This window comes from Prionailurus bengalensis, chromosome D2 (genome assembly GCF_016509475.1).
Source record: "Prionailurus bengalensis isolate Pbe53 chromosome D2, Fcat_Pben_1.1_paternal_pri, whole genome shotgun sequence".
Lineage (NCBI taxonomy): Eukaryota > Metazoa > Chordata > Mammalia > Carnivora > Felidae > Prionailurus > Prionailurus bengalensis.
In genome coordinates, this window is record NC_057351.1 from 56,212,208 (window position 1) to 56,230,748 (window position 18,541).

Here is an 18,541-nt window from a genome sequence, read left to right on the forward strand (position 1 = left end):
TATAACTGCAAGTTTACAAAGTAAGATGGTCAGAATAAATGTTTTAACTATTTAGGATTACTGAATTGGAAAACCTGGACTGAGGCAATAAGGTAACTTATCTTCAGAATAGGTCTTATAGAGATTACATTTAAACATACTTGAAGAAATCTAAGTAAGTTAATGTAGGAAGTAGAAGATTTCTGAAGGAGAAATGACTAGGACATTTGACTGAAATCTCAAGGATAAGGGTGTCTATACCTAGGGGTAAAGGGAAAAAATAAAATCATTCTTGACAGGAATAGAATAGGATCTTGTCGAAAGGACCTGTTGAGAAGTGGAAAACTTGGTGTTTAAAATTAGACCAAGGCACACAAGTGTTCATATCAGCATTATTTAGAATACCCCAAATTTGGAAACAACCCTGATATCTACCACCTGATGAATGGTTAAACAAAATGTGAGATATTCATGTAACAGATTATTCTTCAGCAAAAAATGAAACACTATCGAAAGCCATAACAGGGATAAACTGAAAACATATACTAATGGGCATCAGGTTCCTGAGGTAATGAAAATGTTCAAAAATCGATTGAGGGTTGTATAAATCTGTGAATACACAAAAAGTGATGAACTTTGTGACATATGAATTACATCTCAATAAAGTCATTTTTTTTTTAAAATGGACCAAGGCCACACATGAGTAGAAAGGCCAAATGGTCTCTCATGTGGGAGAGAGACATAATAGCGACCTACATTCCACCCCACCCTCCCAGTTTTCTAGTTTTCTGCTTCAGAAAACAAGCTGACTGAGACAGTTAACCTTTGCAAATAAAACGTCAATTTAGATGGTCTACCAAGTATGAAATAGGAGAAAAGCAGGCAACAGACAACAAGCACATACTCCCTCTGGTGCCTGGATATCTGGTTTTAACACTGATCTTCCAACTGTTTCCTCAGACCTTTTCCTATAGTGAGGATCTGGTGCAGGATCAGCTTCCTGGCAAATCCCCAGGCAGGGCCCACGGCAGGTCTGAGTCAGATCCACACTGACTAGAATCCCGTGGGGCAGGTAGGTCTTTAAGAGGCACAGGAGGAATCCCAGCTCTAATTAAATAACAGTTGATGGCCTTCAACCACCCATCTCACTCCAAACTTGTGGGCTGATCCAGGAACTTCCAACCCTTCCTCCCTTAGGGACTTAAGTCAGGTGGCATCAAACTTGTTTCAGGAGAAACACAGGCTTAGACTGAGGCAGAGAGGAAAGGAGGGTACTGGGCTACAGTAGGAGAAGTTCAGGACCAGTCAGGTCCAGGAAAGCAGCAGTGTACAACATAACCTTTTCAGAGTGCACAGGCAGGGCTGGGAGAAGGGAGCTCTACCGCACAGGCTCTTACCCAAGGGCTTCCACCACTTGTAACACTGTATAGCTCCCAGATTTCACATCTAGAGGAAACAAAAGAAAAAAATATAAACCCAGTCCCAGTATTGAAAGGATCTAATTACCAATGTTTCCTGCCTACCCTAGGGGCACCCTAGAGCCCCTTCTACGTAAGAGGTATTACTGTAACACTTCAAACATGCAGCTTCAATTATAGAAATTGAAAAGGAAATAAACATATCGTTTGTAGATAATGACTGTATACCTAGAAAATCCAGAAGAAATAACTGAAGAAATACTACAAATAAAATAATTCACAGGACTCCTGGGTGTCTCAGTCAGTTAAGTGTCTAACTTCAGCTCAGGTCATGATCTCACGGGGTTCATGAATTCAAGCTCCAAGTTGGGCTCTCTGCTATCAGCACAGAGCCCACTTTGGATCCTCTGTATCCTTTGTCTCCGTCTCTCTCTGCCCCTCCCAGGCTCATGCGCTCCCTCTCTCTCTCAAAAATTAATAAACATTAAAAAATAATTTATTAGCTGAGTACAAAATTAGTATTATGAAATTAAGAACCTTCACATATACATATATACACAAAATGCCCTGTAAAATGATACAAAAAGGAAAAAAGATCCTATTTATAATAGAAAAAAAAAGGGGAGGGAAAAATACCTGGATATAAACTTAACAAAAAATGTGAAGAACTGAATAGTGAAAAACTTTAAAGCACCAGTGAGGAGCACAAAAGAAAATTTGAACAAATAGGCATGCCATATTCATGAAAGACTCAAGAAAACAGATCTCCCAAATTAATCTATAATTTTAAACAATCTCTATGAAAATACCAGAATTTTTATTTTGGGGGGAACTAGATAAACTTATTCTAAAGTTAAAATGCAAAAAAAAAACCCCACATAATTAGGCAAATTTTGAAAAAGAACAATGGGGGAGGGAGGGAAGGTAGACCTTCCAGATATTAAAAAATTGTTATAGGGGCGCCTGGATGGCTTAGTCGATTAAGTGTCCGACTTCAGCTCAGGTCATGATCTCATGGTTCATGAGCCTCACGTTGGGCTCTGTGCTAAGAGCTCAGAGCCTGGAGCCTGCTTCAAATTCTGTCTCCCTCTCTCTGCCACCCACCCTCCTGCCTCCCTACTTGTCCTCTCTCTCAAAAAAAATAAAACATTAAAAAAATTTTTAACATGCCACAAACAAACATTAAAAAAAAATTGTTATGGGGTGCCAGGGTGGCTCAGTCGGTTAAGTGTCTGACTCAGGTCATGATCTTATGGTTTGTGAGTTTGAGCCCCACATCTGGCTTCTAGCTGCTCCCTGCCCCCCCCATTTGGGCTCCACACTAAAAAGTGTGGAGCCTGCTTGGGATTCTCTCTCTGCTCCTCTGCAACTTGCACATTCTCGCTCTCAAAATAAACTTAAAAAAATTGTTTCAAAGTCACAATAATACATTTGTGTATACTTTTTTTAGTGTGTACTTTTGAATATACTTGAAGATTTCTAGAATAAAAGTAAAAAAACAAAAAAACAACCAGCATAGTATGAGTTCATATTTTTAAACAAAGAAATCAATGGTACAGAAATAGTAGAGAAAGTCCAGAAAGAAATACAAATGCATATGAGATGATGATTTTTAAAATTTCAATTAATGGGAAAACTAGACTACTCAATAAACAGTGATGGAATGATTGGGTAAATATTTGGGAAAAAAAGTCTTGACTTTGAATCTTTCATCAAAGTAAACTTTTCAAATGGATTAAAGAAAAAGACATGAGAAAATTCCTAAGTATAAACTAACATTATCAGAAGCCATTGAAAAAAAAAAAGACTGGTTAGGGGCACCTGGGTGGATAGCTCAGTTGGTTAAGCATCTGACTCTTGATTTTGGCTTAGGTCATGATCTCACAGGTTGTGAATTCACTGTCTGCAATGACAGTGTGGAGCTTGCTTGGGATTCTCCTTCTCTCTCCTTCTCTCTGCCCCTCCCACTCCCATGCTTGTGTTCTCTCAAAATACATAAACATTTGAAAAAAAGATTGGTTAAAATCAGCTACATTAAAAAATTAGATTTTCTGCAGGACAAAAACAAACAAAAAACATCATTAAGACAAACTAGAGGGGCGCCTGGGTGGCTCAGTCGGTTAAGTGTCCGACTTCAGCTCAGGTCACGATCTCACGGTTCATGGGTTCGAGCCCCATGGTTCATGGGTTCAAGCCCCACGTTGGGCTCTGTTGTGACAGCTCAGAGCCTGGAGCCTGCTTTGGATTCTGTGTCTCCCTCTCCCTCTGCTCCTCCCCCACTCATGCTCTGTCTCTCTCTCAAAAATAAACATTAAAAAAAAATTTTTTTAAAAGACAAACTAGAAAAACATATTTGTAATTCTTACAACATAGGGCTTTTTTTTAACCAACACATAAAGCATCTACAAAACAATGAGGAAAAGATCAACAACCAATTTAAAAATGGGCAATACCTTGGGGCACCTGGGTGGCTCAGTCGATTAAGCATCCGACTTTGCCTTAGGCCATTATCTCACAGTTTGTGAGTTGAACCCCCTTGTCAGGCTTTGTGCTGACAGCTCAGAGCCTGGAGCCTGTTTCAGATTCTGTGTCTCCTTCTCTCTCTGCCCCTCCCCCACTCCTGCTCTGTCCCTCTCCCTCAACAATAAATAAATGCACATTAAACAAATTTTTTTTTAGCATGGGCAAAACCAAAAGAATGAACAGGCATTCTACAGAAGATACTCATATTCACAACAGAAATACAAATTAAACTATATGAAAGTCTTGTTTTTATGAAAGTCTTGTTTTTAACATACTAGATTGGTAAAAATAAAAAATAACTTTGTAACACACCTATGTTTGGTGATGGTATGCAGAAATAGGCACTCTTACACATTACAAGTGGAGTATAAATTGGTACAACCCCTTTATGGAAGGCAATTTGACAATATGTTTAATAAAAATTACAAGTGTATATATGTTTTAATTCAGTGAATATTCTCAAAATTTATCCTATATCCTTGTAAAAGTACAAAATAGTGCATACTACACACATACACACACACACACACGCTGATAATGGGACATGATCTAAAATCCAGACAATGTACAAAAATAATATATACAATACTAAGTGCACAGCATTGTTTTTAAGGGGAAGGAAGGTTGTTTCTATTTGCATTTATTTATTTCTCCAGAAGATAAAAGGAACTAATATTGGTTGTCTCCAAGGAAGGACACTGGATGGCTAGGGGGTTGAGAGGTAGACTTAAAAAAAAAAAAAAGATGTTTTACTGTGAAATAATTTTAGAGTTAGAGATTAGCATTAATGTATTACTATTAAACTCTAGACTGTATTTAGACTTTACCAGTTTTTCCACTAATGTCATTTTTCTGTTTCAGGATCTAATTAAGGATACCACATTGCAATTAGCCATCATGAATCCTTGGTCTCCTCTGGTCTGTGAAAGTTTCTCAGTCTTGTCCTTAAGGACCTCGATATCCTAAAGTACTTTATAGAATGTCCCCCAATTTGGGGTTTGATGTTTTCCTATTGTTTAGACTGGGGTCATGGGTTTTGAGAAGAATAGCACAGAGGCAAAGTATCCTTCTCATCATATCATATCAATCATACCAGGGGCACAAGGTATCAATATGACTTATTCATTATTGGTGATTTTATTTTATTTCATTATTATTATTTTTTAATGTTTATTTATTTTTGAGGGAGACAGAGAGAGAGCGAGCAGGGGAGGGACAGAGAGAGAGGGAGACACAGAATCCAAAGCAGGTTCCAGTCTCCAAGCTGTCAGTGCAGAGCTTGATGTGGGGCTTGAAGTCACGAACTGTGAGATCACAACCTGAGCCGAAGCTGGATGCTCAAATTACTTGGTGAAGGTAGTATCAGCCAGTTCTGTGAACTACAGAGGTACTATTTTTCCTTTCCCATACTATCTTCTTTAGAAGATTCAAGGGGGAGGCAGAGATTAACCTCCACTTCCTAGAAAGGAATATGTTGACCTACCTATATTGTATGGAATTGTTCTGTAAGGAAGATTCATTTCTTCTTCCCCCTTTATTTATTCAGTCATTTATTTTACAGCAGCATAGACTCATGTACATTTATTTTACACTTCAGGTTATAATCCAATACTAGGTTATTTTGCTATTCAAGTTGTTCTATCTTTGGCTGCAGGGAGTTTTTTTAGATTGGCACTTGTCTTTTTGACTTGTCCCATCCATCCATCCATCCATCCATCCATCCATCCATCCATCCATTTTTTTTTTTAACATTTATTTATTTTTGAGAGAGAGAGAGAGACAGAGCATGAACGGGGGAAGGTCAGAGAGAGAGGGAGACACGGAATCCGAAACAGGCTCCAGGCTCTGAGCTGTCGGCACGGAGCCCGATGCGGGGCTCGAACTCACGGACCGCGAGATCATGACCTGAGCTGAAGTCGGACGCCCAACCGACTGAGCCACCCAGGCGCCCCCATCCATTTATTTTTTAAAGTTCATTTAGTTATTTTGAGCCGGGGGAGGGGGGGCATGAACAGGAGAGGGGCAGAGAGGGAGAATCCCAAGTAGGCTCTGCGCTGTCAGCATAGAGCCAGATGTGGGGCTCTATCTTATCAATCGTGAGGGCATGACCTGAAGGGAGATCAAGAGTGGGATACTTAACCAACTGACTGAACCACCTAGGCACCCCATTTATTTATTTTTTATAAAGTTTTATTAGAACACAGCCAGCTCATTAGTTTTTAAATTTTATTTATTTATTTAATATATTTATTTCTGAGAGAGAGAGAGAGCACAAGCAGGGGAGGGGCAGAGAGAGCAGGAGAGAGAGAATCCTAACCAGGCTCTGCACCTTCAGTGCAGAGCCTTATGTGGGGCTCAAACTCACAAACTGTTAGATCATGACCTGAGCCAATACCAAGAGTCAGATGCTTAGCCGACTGATCCATGCAGGCACCCCTTAACGATTTTAAGAAATCTCTACACCCAGCGTGGGGCATGAACTCACAACTCCAAGATCAAGAGTTTCACACTTCACCGACTAAGCCATCAGGTGCCCCTGTTTTAAGTCATCTCTATACCTAGTGTGGGGCTTGAACTCATGACCTCAAGATCAAGAGTCACATGCTCCTGGGGGTGCCTGGGTGGCTCAGTTGGTTAAGTATCCAACTTTTGATACTTAGGCCAGCTTAGGTCATGACCTCATGGTTCGTGAGTTAGAGCCCCACATCAGGCTCTGTTCTGACAGCACAGAGCCTGCTTCAGATCCTGTCTTCCTCTCCCTCTGCCCCTCCTCTACATTCTCTCTCTCTCTCTCTCTCTGTTGTTTAAAAATAAATAAACATTAAAAAAAAAAGGGTGGGGGGCGCCTGGGTGGCTCAGTCAGTTGAGCGTCCGACTTTGTCTCAGGTCATGAACTTGCGATTCATAAGTTTGAGCCCCGCATTGGACTCTGCTGACAGCTCAGAGCCTGGAGCCTGCTTCAGATTCTGTGTCTCCCTCTCTCTCTCTCTGTTCCTCCCCTGATACACTCTGTCTCTCTCTCAAAAATAAATAAGGAATAAAAATAAATTTATTTATTTATTTTTTTTTTTAAATTTTTTTTTTCAACGTTTATTTATTTTTGGGACAGAGAGAGACAGAGCATGAACGGGGGAGGGGCAGAGAGAGAGGGAGACACAGAATCAGAAGCAGGCTCCAGGCTCTGAGCCATCAGCCCAGAGTCCGACGCGGGGCTCGAACTCACGGACGGCAAGATCGTGACCTGGCTGAAGTCGGACGCTTAACCGACTGCGCCACCCAGGCGCCCCGGAATAAAAATAAATTAAAAAAAAAAAGTCATATGCTTTACCAACTGAGCCACCCAGGCACCACATCGTTTCACTTTTTAAGTACTTTCTTTTTTAGCACTACAAAATACTATAGGCTCATCCTGTAATTTCTCTATCCGAGCCCTAGAATCAGCCTTTTCTCCGAGAAACCCTGATTCTTTTTACTGGAGAATGCTATTACAAACCAAGATCTGGGTATAGCTGTGCTTGCTGCTATTGGGATACCACTGCTCCTAGGCCCCACTTAGCTGGGAGACACATATGTCCCAGGGAGAGCTGGGAAACACATATGTACGTATTAACCCATACATATATGTACATGTATATCTTTAATTATTTTTCTATCTGTATATATCAAACTAAACATGGGGCACCTGGGTGGCTTAGTCGGTTAAGCCTCTGACTGTTGGTTTTGGCTCAGATCATGATTTCATGGTTCATGAGTTCGAGCCCCACATCAGGCTCTGCGCTGATGGTGTGGAGCCTGCTTGGGAGTCTCTCTCTCTCCTTCTCCCTGCCCCTCCCCCATTGTGCTGTCTCAGTCTCTCTCAAAATAAATAAATGAACTTAAAAAGAAAAACACCTAAATATAAGGTCATGTTAAAGTCTCCAGCTATAATCCAGGACCGCAGGGTCCATTCTAGCCTCTCTCCTTGTTGTTTGTAATTTGTTTCTCTGACAGTGAGAAATCTGGTTCCCATTATCTACCATTTATTATTTTTTCAATCCTAGTATAGCTATAAATTACTTTCCAAATTGTCAACTTCTGTGAGAAACAGATTTATAAAAGCCAAGTGTGTTTATGTACAGTTTTGTCTTTTTTTTTAAAGTTTATTTATTTTGAGAGAGAACGTGAGCAGGAGAGGGGCAGATATAAAGAATCCCAAGCAGGCTCCACACTGTCAGCCCAGAGCCTGACACAGGTCTTGAACCCACACCTGAACCAAAACCAAGAGTTGGATACTTAACCAACTGAGCCACCCAGGCACCCCTGGACAATTCTGTCTTTAGCCTCCAGACAAAATACTGTTTTACCAAATCACTTAGATCAGCTCCCTCCTCCCTTTAGTGAGGACACATCATATACTAGTAATACAGTAGATTCATTTGTCACTGTCTACATTTTTTTTTATTTAAAAAAGATTTTTTTTTAATGTTTATTTATTTTTGAGACAGAGAGAGACACAGCATGAGCAGGGAGACAGAGGGAGACACAGAATGTGAAGCAGGCTCCAGGCTCTGAGCTGTCAGCACAGAGCCCAACGCGGGGCTCGAACTCACTAACTGTGAGATCATGACCTGAGCCGAAGTCGGATGCTTAACCGACTGAGCCACCGAGGTGCCCCTCACTGTCTACATTCTATCTTGAGAGGGAAGGGAGGTTTTTCTCCATGTATTCTTTTGTACCTTTTAAATGTTGTACCATGTCAATATATTACTTATTTTAAAAATACATTTCTAACAGCACAATAGTAATTCACACAGATCTACCAGAAGCTTCTTAGGATATATTCTCAAGGAAGAAACAGAGAGTAAAATCTTAGCAATCTTCCTAAGGGTTTGGTTACCACAGAGGAGTTCTAGCTCCATCAGGAAATTACTTGCAGCAGCCTGTTCTGGGTCTCCAACCCACCTACCTCTAAATGTCAGACCTAATAGGTTAGCATTCACCAACACTAGACTTTAGCTAGAGTGAAAAAGCAGCTTGAGTAAACTCCTCAACTTCCAGTTCCCCTTAAATTTGTGGTCTCAGCAACAGGGGTGAGTAGAACTAGATAAAGGCTCACTCTGGTCCTAGAGTAAGAAGTCCAAAATGCCTGAGAAAAGGAGCCCTCTAGTCAGGATTCATAGCTCGTGACTGGCACCAATTTAGACATCAGGCACTCTTAGCCCTACTCGTGCCAGGATGTGGAAGGCCCAGCTGCTGCCCCTGTTCCTGAGAAAGAGCCAAGTGAAAAAATGTCCAGGCTGTAGGGTGGGGGAAGGGACAGCAGCCAGACTAACAGGACAGACCAAGGAACTGACAGTTAGGCTCTGTACCTCATTCCTTAATGGCAACACTGAAGTGGACAGAGATACTCATTTCTGGGTTATACACTATAAAAGAGTATTACACAGTTTGGGAAGGTGGAAAAGGGTACCTTTTTGGAACCTCTTCGTCAAAGACCAGGTAACTCTGCTAAAAACCCCATCTAAACACTAATTTCAGTGGTGGCCACAGAGGGAGCATTTGTGCACAGGAAGCTCTAGAGGACTGATTACTGTTACTAGCAAAGACCATCACTGAACCATCATTCTTCTTCAGCAAGAAAATCAAAGTCCCCTGGGAATGCTGGGCTATGGTCTAACGTTGGAAATACCTGAAGTGCTATAAGACAGAGACCTGCCTAATAAGCCCCATTCAGTTGCCTCTAATTTTTTCATAAAAAAAAAGGGTCTAATTTATATACAGCAAAATGTACAGATATTAACAGTATAATTTGATGAGTTTAAGCAAAAGTATACCTTGAGTAACCAACATCCCAATCAAGATGTGGAATATTTCCAGCAATGGACAAAGTTCCCTCATGCCCCTTACCAGTCAATTCCCTCTCCTATAGGTTGCCTCAAATTTCATAAATAAAAAAAGACTTCTTCACCATGAGTATACAGCATTATGAAACTGGCTGTTTTACAATTACAAATAGACACCCATTGGCATGTGATACCTTGAATTCCAGTTATGGGTGAACTCTCCTGGCAGAGCCCTTTGTTCTTCATACTTTTCACAAGGATCTTATCTTGAATTAATGCAGCACAAACATAAAGAAACGTGAAGTATAAAACTAATACAAAATTAGAAAAAAATGAAGAGATTTACTTATATAAGCTTTATAGCTATTATACAATAAGAAATAAGAGTAAGGAAAACGGTGAGTACAGTGGCAAAAAGCTAGAATCAGTATTTTGAGGGTGTTTTCACAAACATAACTAAACCTAACATTTTATTCTAGTTTTGTCGAGTCTACCTCAGAAATGTCTTTTAAATAAGACTCTTCCTTTCCATCCCTTTAACCAGACTATATAGAGACAACCTTCAAAACAGTCCTCCACTTTTTGGTGTGCTGAAAATGTTCTAGAATTTTTTTTAATTTTTTTTTTAACGTTTATTTTTGGGACAGAGAGAGACAGAGCATGAATGGGGGAGGGGCAGAGAGAGAGGGAGACACAGAATCGGAAACAGGCTCCAGGCTCTGAGCCATCAGCCCAGAGCCCGACGCGGGGCTCGAATTCACGGACGGCGAGATCGTGACCTGAGCTGAAGTCAGACGCTTAACCGACTACGCCACCAGGCGCCCCTAGAATTTTTAGATAGTGGCAATGATTGCAGAACACTGTGAATGTACTAAAAGTCAATTAATTGTACACTTAAAATGGTTAAAGAGGTTACCTCAATTTTCTTAAAAGCCCTTTTCTAAGGGCACCTGGGTGGCTCAGTCGGTTAAGTGTCAACTCCTGGTTTCAGCTCAGGTCATGATCTCCCGGTTCATGTGCCACATTGGTTCAAGTGCCACACATTGGTTCAATGTGGTTCAAGTGCCACATTGGGCTCTGAGCTGGCAGCCTGGAGCCTGCTTGGGATTCTCTCTCTTTCTCTCTCTGCCCCTTACCACTTGCACGCTCTCTCTCTCTCAGAATGAATAAACTTTAAAAAAAATAAAAAGCCTTACAAAATGTTTACGTATTTATTTTGAGAGAGAGAGAGTGCTAGCAGGGGACCGGGGGGGGGGGGGGGGGGGGGGGGGGGGGGGGGGGGGGGGGGGGGGGGGGGGGGGGGGGGGGGGGGGGGGGGGGGGGGGGGGGGGGGGGGGGGGGGGGGGGGCAGGGGCGGAGCAGAGAAAGGTAAAGAGAGAATCCCAAGCAGGCTGTCAGCACAGAGCCAGACATGGGCTTGATCACATGAACCCAGAGATCAGGACCTGAGTCGAAACTAGAGTCGGACACTTAACCGACTGAGCAACCCAGGTGCCCCTTAAAAAAAGCCATTTAATCCATCCACACTCTATCTAGAATTACCTCCCTAAAATGCAGAATTACTTCCCTGCCCACCAGTCTCTTTTGCTCCTTACTGCCTAAGACCTGACTCCTTGGCTTGATGTCCTTCACACTTTAGCCCTCAAAGCCCCTCTAGCCTCACCTTTAATCATGACTCCTATCATTCACTCTCATGTCCCAACTTATCAAGCTCTTCCATATCCTTAATCCTGTAAATATTCCCTTGGTTTGAAATGCCTCCTTCCTGTCAAAATTCAACCCTTCAAGATCCAGCTCAAATTACTCCCTTTCATGTTTCTCCATAATTCTTTAACAAAATTGTCATGTGTGCTTGTTTTATTTATTCAATATTTATTAAGCACCTATTACAAATCAGGTACCGGGGTTAGGGCTGGAGACAGAAATATAGACAGGGAGCTTTTAAGGAGTCCACAGTCTTGTTGGGGCAGAAAGACCTTTAAAACAATCACAGTGTAACACGCTCAGTGTTGCCATAGTGATATAAACAGAGACTGAGTTAGCATAAGAAAGGAGTAAAATTCCTGGGTTTATGAACCATCCATCACTAACGTTTTAACATTGTTAAGTTTTCCCAAACGAACACTACCTGAATCCGGAAGTATCGTTAATCATGCACTCGGACTCCTGGGATAAAAGAAAAGCTACTAAGGGGCTAATTTTCCTAAAGGTAGTCTCACTGGCATTAAGGAAAAACAAATGTTAAGTTCTTTTCCCTACATTAAGTAGGCTTAAGTTTTTCCAATGTGCCCAAGACTTACTCTCTAAAAATGGACCTACTAGCACCTCCGAACTACCCACACTTCCCTCAGCAGGGCACCAGTTCATATGGAGCACTGAGCAGTCATCAAAGGAGTATTTATATGAGACTGACAGAATGTACAATCAGACCTCTGTCTGATGGAGTTGCAGCCTCTTGAGAATCTGGAGGAGCAACCAATGGAGGAAGGGGGAAGGATGTGAAGGAGCAGTAGAGAGAAAAATCCCAATCAGGACTCAGTTTCAATCAAGTTGAGGATGCCATAGACATTTCTCAGAACTGTTTTACTGTTGTTTAACAATCTCTTGGTTTCAGGAATAGTGGTCTCCCACAAAAGTGGGAAAATACAATACAAAAAGACTGAAAAGAAAGAAAATCCAAATAACTGAAAGGAAGAAAATTTATATCCATAACACACTTCAAAATCAGCTTCCTTTCCAACCTCCATTTTTGAACAAAGGACTTCTCCTTTGTTCATCCTCAGGCTCAAAAGCTTGGGGTCACCATAGAGTCCTCACTCTCCTTCAACTGTAACTAGTTAGGCCTCAAATTCCACAGATTCTTCCTTCAACGTCTCTCATTCCATTCACTTACAGTTTTTTACTGCATACTTAGTTATGCTAGTCTCCAGGAGACTTGGGTGGTAGGTATAGGATAGGACGTGGAAATATATACAGAAACAGCTACTACACAAGTCTGCTAATAACTGCTAATAAATGAGTGTCTGAGAAATAAATACCACAAAGATTTTGAAATGTGAGATGATGTCTGGCTGGAGTAATCAGGAAATGCTTGGGGGGCAGGCAGTAAGCACTCAAGCCGACCTTGAATCCGAGGTCTAACTTTGATCAGATGGAGCTAGTGAAAGGAACTGGGAAGGAAAGCATTCAGGGAATAGCAAATCCAGGTGGCTGCCAGGCACCAAAGGTCCAGGAGAGGAGTGGTAAGAGTAAGGGCTGGGGCCAAGTAGTGCAACCTTTGAATGCTAGCGTAAGAAGTCTTTAACCCTTAACCTACCGGTTCATTTCTCTGCCCCGTCATTTGCACCTTTACATCTGACACCTACTTTCATCAGGAACTTCACTGCAAAGGTGCAAAACAAAGTTGGTGGTAGCTGTCTTTGTGATCATGGAACAGGCTGCTGCTGTGAGTGGCTGAAGAGAAAGCTGGTCTCTTTAGTGCTAACAAAACTAGACTCAGGCTGGATTAGAAAGCACATCTAATTTTGGGAAGGTTTCAAAACCCTGTCAGCCTTCAACAACATTAACCAGGGCTGTGATCTCAGATTGAGAATACCAATTTAATCCTTCTCAAATTTGCCTTCATTATATGACTCCCCTGCTCAAGGATCTACGATGAGTTGTATTACCTACAATAGGTCATTCAAATCCCTCTGCCTGGAATCCAAGGTTATGCATAATCCAACCCCACCAAACCTTTTCAAACTTATCTGTTACTATCAACCTCCTTTCCTAGTCAGTAGGGCTAAATTACAACAGGGCTAGTGTTATAGTCTTAGTAGAGCTGAGTTACATTTAAAGTACATAATAGTTAAGGCCATTTTTTTAAAGCACAAAAAATATAAATTTTAGGGGCATCTGGGTGGCTCAGTCGGTTGAGCATCCAACTCTTGATTTCAGCTCAGGTCATGATCCCAGGGTAGTGGCATCAAGCCCGGTGTCAGGCCCCACGCCAAGTGTGGAGCCCGCTTAAGACTCTCGCTCCCTCTGCCTTTCTCTCTTACTCGTGTGCTCTCTCTCTTTATATATATATATATGTGTATATATATATATACACACACACACATATATAAATACATGTATACACATATAAAATATTTATAAAAACTTGGCAGTCCTTATTCATGCTGTATTCTTAAGTGTGTTCTGAACTTGAAAAGTCCAAAATTATTGTGTTCATACTGTATAAATGTGAAAGAATAGTCACAAATGACACTGATGTAACAGTAGGGGGAAGGTGTATGCATTATAAGTGAATGTTAAACACTTAAGATTTTACAGTTCACTGGAGATGAACTGTACACCAAAATAAACTGTAAACCAACTCTAGTTAATAATATGCCTACCAAAGTATTTAGGAGGAAGTATTTAGAAGGATATCTGCAATTTAAATAGACGGAAAGATGTGTGACAAAGCAAGTTATGTTAAAATGTTAATGGTAGTTGAGGTGTTGTGTGTAGGTGTGTCTGTTATGAAATTCTCTGCTGTATGTTTGAAATTTTTTATACTAAAACACAGGGGGAAATGGCATTGATAACACACTATGCTTCGTGAAGCTGTAAGAAGTTGAAATTGTTGGAATGGCAGCATCAAGCATTTGCTCCTTGATGCTTCCTTGCTGGCATGCACATAACCCACGAAACCCTTATTTTCTGGTGTGGTATACTCTCTGTTTGCATGGTTATCTCTCCTACCACAGTATAAGTTCCTGGTGGGCACAGAACCACTCTAATCTGGATTTACATACCTATTGCTTTGTATCGTGTTTGGAGAATAGTATGTGTTCAATAATGGTGGGACGACTGAATGAAAGTGTAACTGTTAAGGACCAAAGTAATACACTCTCTCACAATTCACTTTTTTCATTTCTCACCTACGCTAAAAGTTAGTACGTTCCGTGTTCAAGAGAAATGTTGTCTTTTATTTTTCCCCAAGCATGCAAAATTTCTAAAAGTAAGACAAAACTCATCTGTGTTCAGATTACTTTGTATTCTATTACTTAAACAAGTCTGAAGACCTCCTGACACTCAACAACTCTTTAGGGTTTTGTTTTTTTTTTTTCCTTTTTCTGAAAGTGAAGTCTCCGACTTCCAAGGACATCTGGAATTTGTTTTAAGCAAATCTTAGATATGTTGTGAGAACTAAGAGGTTCCTGAACTGGCCAAAAGCAGGAAACCGGAGATCTGGGGAAAAGATAAAAACAAACACTACATAAAAAACTCACGAAGCAAATTAATCAAGAACTTTCCCGAGAGACGGAGGGAAAGTCTTAAGGAGGCTTCGCGGAACATCTCAAACTCCCCCCAGAGCGGCTTCTCCCCTCCTCTCTCCCATCACAGCCAGTCAGAGATAGCGCCGCGCGGCCACTCCCAACATGCCACGCGACTGGAGCTGGTGCCGCGGAAGATGCTGCTTCTCACGTCAACCTTCGCGAAACAACGTGCTTTCTCGGCGGGAGCAGCAGATTCTGAACTGGAAAACCTAGGTCTGAGTCCCTGCTGCCCCACCCGCCTGATGTGCCAGTCTCTTGTCCTCTCTGTGCTTCAGTTCCCTCATCTGTGAATCGGTAATGACTCTGTAACCCCAGTTCGCGCACAGGGTGATTACTAAGATGAGGGGCGTTAAGGCGCTTTAAGGAAGACGCAAGACTCTCAATTTGTTACGGTTCTTAAACACGCGGTGCTTACAACCAGCCCCAGACCAATCTCTCAAAGTCACCGCTGTCCCTCACTCCCTTCCCGCCCGGCGCCTATGCTGAGGCCGCTCCCTCCTGTCGGCCCTATGCGGGAGCCGCGCGGCGCCGTCTGCCGTACCTGCAGCTACTTGGTCAGCCGGGCCCTCCTGCTGACCCATGACGAAGTCTTGCACGAGGCCCCACAGGGCGCCCGTAGGCGCCACCGCCTCCAGAGCGGCGGCGGCGGCCATGACGCGAACCAGAGACCGTGGGAGGGGAAGTGGGCGGTGGCACGGGATGGGCCTCTGAGCGCACGCGCCTCCTGAGCCAATCGCCTTTGGAGGGTTAAAGAGGCGGGGCGCTCCCTGGATCACGTGCCTGCCGGCTCCTGGCCAGGCAGTTCCAGGGAGGGATGGGACGGTTCCTCCCCGAGGGGCGGGGCTTGGAGACGGGGCGGTGGCGCGGGGAGGGAAGGCGGCTGCTGTGCACGCAGCCGGGGGCCATTGAGGGCGAATAATTCCCGGCCCGGCTCCCGGGGAGACGGGCGGCGGGGCGGGCACCTGGCTGGGTGGGGCCGAGGGGCGGTACACACCCTGGGGGAAGCCAATGAGAAAATCAGGCCCGGCCCGAGGGGGCGGTGCCGTCGGTCACATGCACACCTGGGGCGGGCGGCGGCGGAGGCGCGGGCACCGCGAGCGGGCGGCAGGGAGCGGGGCCGGGCTAGGGCGGGGTTAGGCAGGTGAGTGACAGGCTCCGGGGGGCCGGCCCCTACTGGGAGCTCCGAGCGAGCAGGGAGTAGCTGCGGCGGTGCCCGCCCCCTCTCTCCGCCCCTCCATCGGAGCTGGTCTCCGGCCGGGCACCGTCGCGGGCCCCCCTGGCCCGGCCACCTGGGACTGTGCTGGGGAATCGGCCACCTCCCTCTCTCCCGTCGCCCGCAAAGTTTGTGGCGAAGCCGGCGCCCGGGCAGAGCGCGCCCCCGGGGGGAGATCGGGGAGCGCCCGATGCCGGGAGGCAGGAGCCGTTGACCCGGGACGCCGCCGTCCGGGCAGGATCGCAGAGCAGCAGACAAGTCGGCCGCCTCCGGTGCATGGGGCCCGGCTGAAGAGCCAGCATGGGCAACTGCGTGGGGAGACAGCGCCGGGAGAGGCCGGCCGCCCCGGGACACCCCCGCAAGCGAGCAGGTAACGACGAGGAAAGGAGCAGGGCCACGGGCGCCTCGCCAGTTGTCCCCCTCCTCGCTCGAGTTCTGGGCTTCCTAAGCGACCTCCCACGGCTCCTCACGCCTGGGTTTCCCCGATGTCTGCTCCGGAGCCAGACGGGAGCCCCCTCCCCAGCCCTGGTGGCCGGGGGAGCCGAGTTGGGGCAACTGCGAGCGCTGACCCGGCTGTGAGCCCAACTCGCTCCAACTGGGAAGCTCCGAGTGAGGGTGGGGGCGGGGGCAGGAAATGTTTGCAGACCGCAGCGGGGCCGCGGAGGGGAGGGGGACCCCGGACGGGGGCGCCGCTGGCCTGGCAGCTGGGTCGGGGTCGGAGGCTGGCCCGTCGGGGCACGGCGCGGGCGGCTAGTCGTCCCCAGAACTCGGAGCGAGCGAGAACTGTCGCTCTTCCAAAGACTGTCTGTGTCATTATCGGGCTGCAAATCGTGTCTGCCGGAATCCAACTGGCAAAAGCAGCGCAGGACTCTGGGAAAGAAATCTTTATTTTTCCCGCAGGGCTTTTTAGAGCTTCCCGGCTGTCTGGGAGTCTAGAAAAGGTGGGGTGTGGGGTGAGAATTGCGCTCGGGTTTGTTGGGATCCTTCCCAGCCTTGGGGATGGGATCTGCTCCCTGGTGATCCGCGAGGGCTGGGCAGCGCCTTCTCACTTTCTTGGTACACTCCTCCTATCCTGGCTCTTCGCCCTGGGAAGAGGTCTGGCGTTCGTTTCTCCGGGTCTTGTACTCACTTCCTTCTCTGAGAGTGTTGCAAGGACCTTCTGAGAATGATAAAAATCGTATACTTTAGAGTTGAAAGGGACCTTCAAAACTTGTCTGAAGTCCAGGTAGACTTACCTCCTCCTGTCTGTGTAGAAGCCCTGATCCAGAGAGGTTGAAGAACTGGTCCAAAGTCCCACAGCTAGTTAGCAGTGCAGCTGGGGCTAGAAAGCAGTCGCCTGTTCCACCCAGTTGCCACATATCCCTCTTTGTAAGAGGAGCCACAGGCATAGTATAGTCATTAATGAAGTGGAAACTCTAGTTGGAATTTCCTGTCTCCTTTGACACGGAAGGTGTGTTGCTTGGGTTGTGGGAACTGGGAAGGAAGATGAGGGGACACGTGGGGGAAGCAGAGAAGGATGTCTGTGTGGTGGACAGGATGACTTCTGGAAGAAGAAACGTGTTTTTATGGGGGTGGGGGTCATAGGGTAAAATCTAACATTGACATCCTGTTGGCAGCCTTGTCCATTCTGATTGAGAAAAATTGATTCTCAAACCCAAGGGCTGGCTGGCTTGCTTTCTTTCTTCCTTCCTTTCTTTCTCTCTTTCACTTATTCAGCGAATATTTATTATTTATGTGCTCAGGCCACATAATTGATTTTGTAGCATTTTTCACTGGTGACAACCCTCTCATACTTGAAACAACCCCCCCCCCCTTCCCTTCTTGGCATTAGACTATCCTGGTTTTTTTCTCTGATCACTCCTGCTCACTATCACATCACCTCCTAGGTGTGGGTGCACCACGGTGCAGTTTGGCATTCTGTTCTTTCTCTCATACTCCCTCCCAGAGAAATTGTACACAGTCCCACAACTCTTTCCACTGGGAAGACCCCTACACTGTATCTTCAACTATTATCTGTCAAACTCCAGATTCATACCTGTAAATGCCCACTGGACACACTGATGTAGTTATCCTTTGGATTCAACACTTCCAAAACCAAGCTCTGCATCTCTCCCTTCAGCAAGCTTCCCTTTACTCTTCTATTCTTGCGGTTGTCTAACTTCATACTTTGGAGATGTCTCTGCTGACTTTCTCTGCCTCCTAGTCAGTCATCTGCTGGAACCTGCTGGTTCTTCCTTGGCAAGTCATTCTAACCTGTCCCTTCCACTCTGCTTC

At 44.7% G+C, this 18,541-nt stretch overlaps 2 protein-coding genes and 1 long non-coding RNA gene across 8 annotated transcripts in view; 1 reads left to right on the plus strand and 2 right to left on the minus strand.

Moving 5' to 3' along the window:
* Nucleotides 1-15,764, minus strand: part of MMS19 (MMS19 homolog, cytosolic iron-sulfur assembly component) — a 33,749-nt gene extending 17,985 nt beyond the window's left edge. For 2 of the 5 annotated variants that reach the window (XM_043597139.1, XM_043597140.1), the window contains exons 1-2: nt 15,596-15,748; nt 1,377-1,425 (exon numbers count right to left, since the gene is read on the minus strand). In XM_043597139.1, the coding sequence (XP_043453074.1) occupies nt 1,377-1,425; nt 15,596-15,707 (161 nt within the window). In that variant the 5' untranslated portion in view covers nt 15,708-15,748. Of the gene's footprint in view, nt 1-1,376; nt 1,426-15,595 lie in introns of those variants that run through there. The other 3 variants (XM_043597138.1, XM_043597141.1, XM_043597142.1) reach the window with 3 other exon arrangements.
* Nucleotides 12,840-18,541, plus strand: part of UBTD1 (ubiquitin domain containing 1) — a 55,398-nt gene continuing 49,696 nt past the window's right edge. The window contains exon 1 of one of the 2 annotated variants that reach the window (XM_043597156.1): nt 12,840-15,267. In XM_043597156.1, coding sequence (XP_043453091.1) covers nt 15,189-15,267 — 79 coding nt within the window. In that variant the 5' untranslated portion in view covers nt 12,840-15,188. Of the gene's footprint in view, nt 15,268-16,122; nt 16,638-18,541 lie in introns of those variants that run through there. The other variant, XM_043597157.1, reaches the window with a different exon arrangement.
* Nucleotides 17,137-17,686, minus strand: LOC122493094. The gene is made up of 2 exons (XR_006299818.1): nt 17,503-17,686; nt 17,137-17,426 (listed from the first exon to the last, which is right to left on the minus strand). It is a non-coding gene; the product is annotated as an uncharacterized LOC122493094 (long non-coding RNA).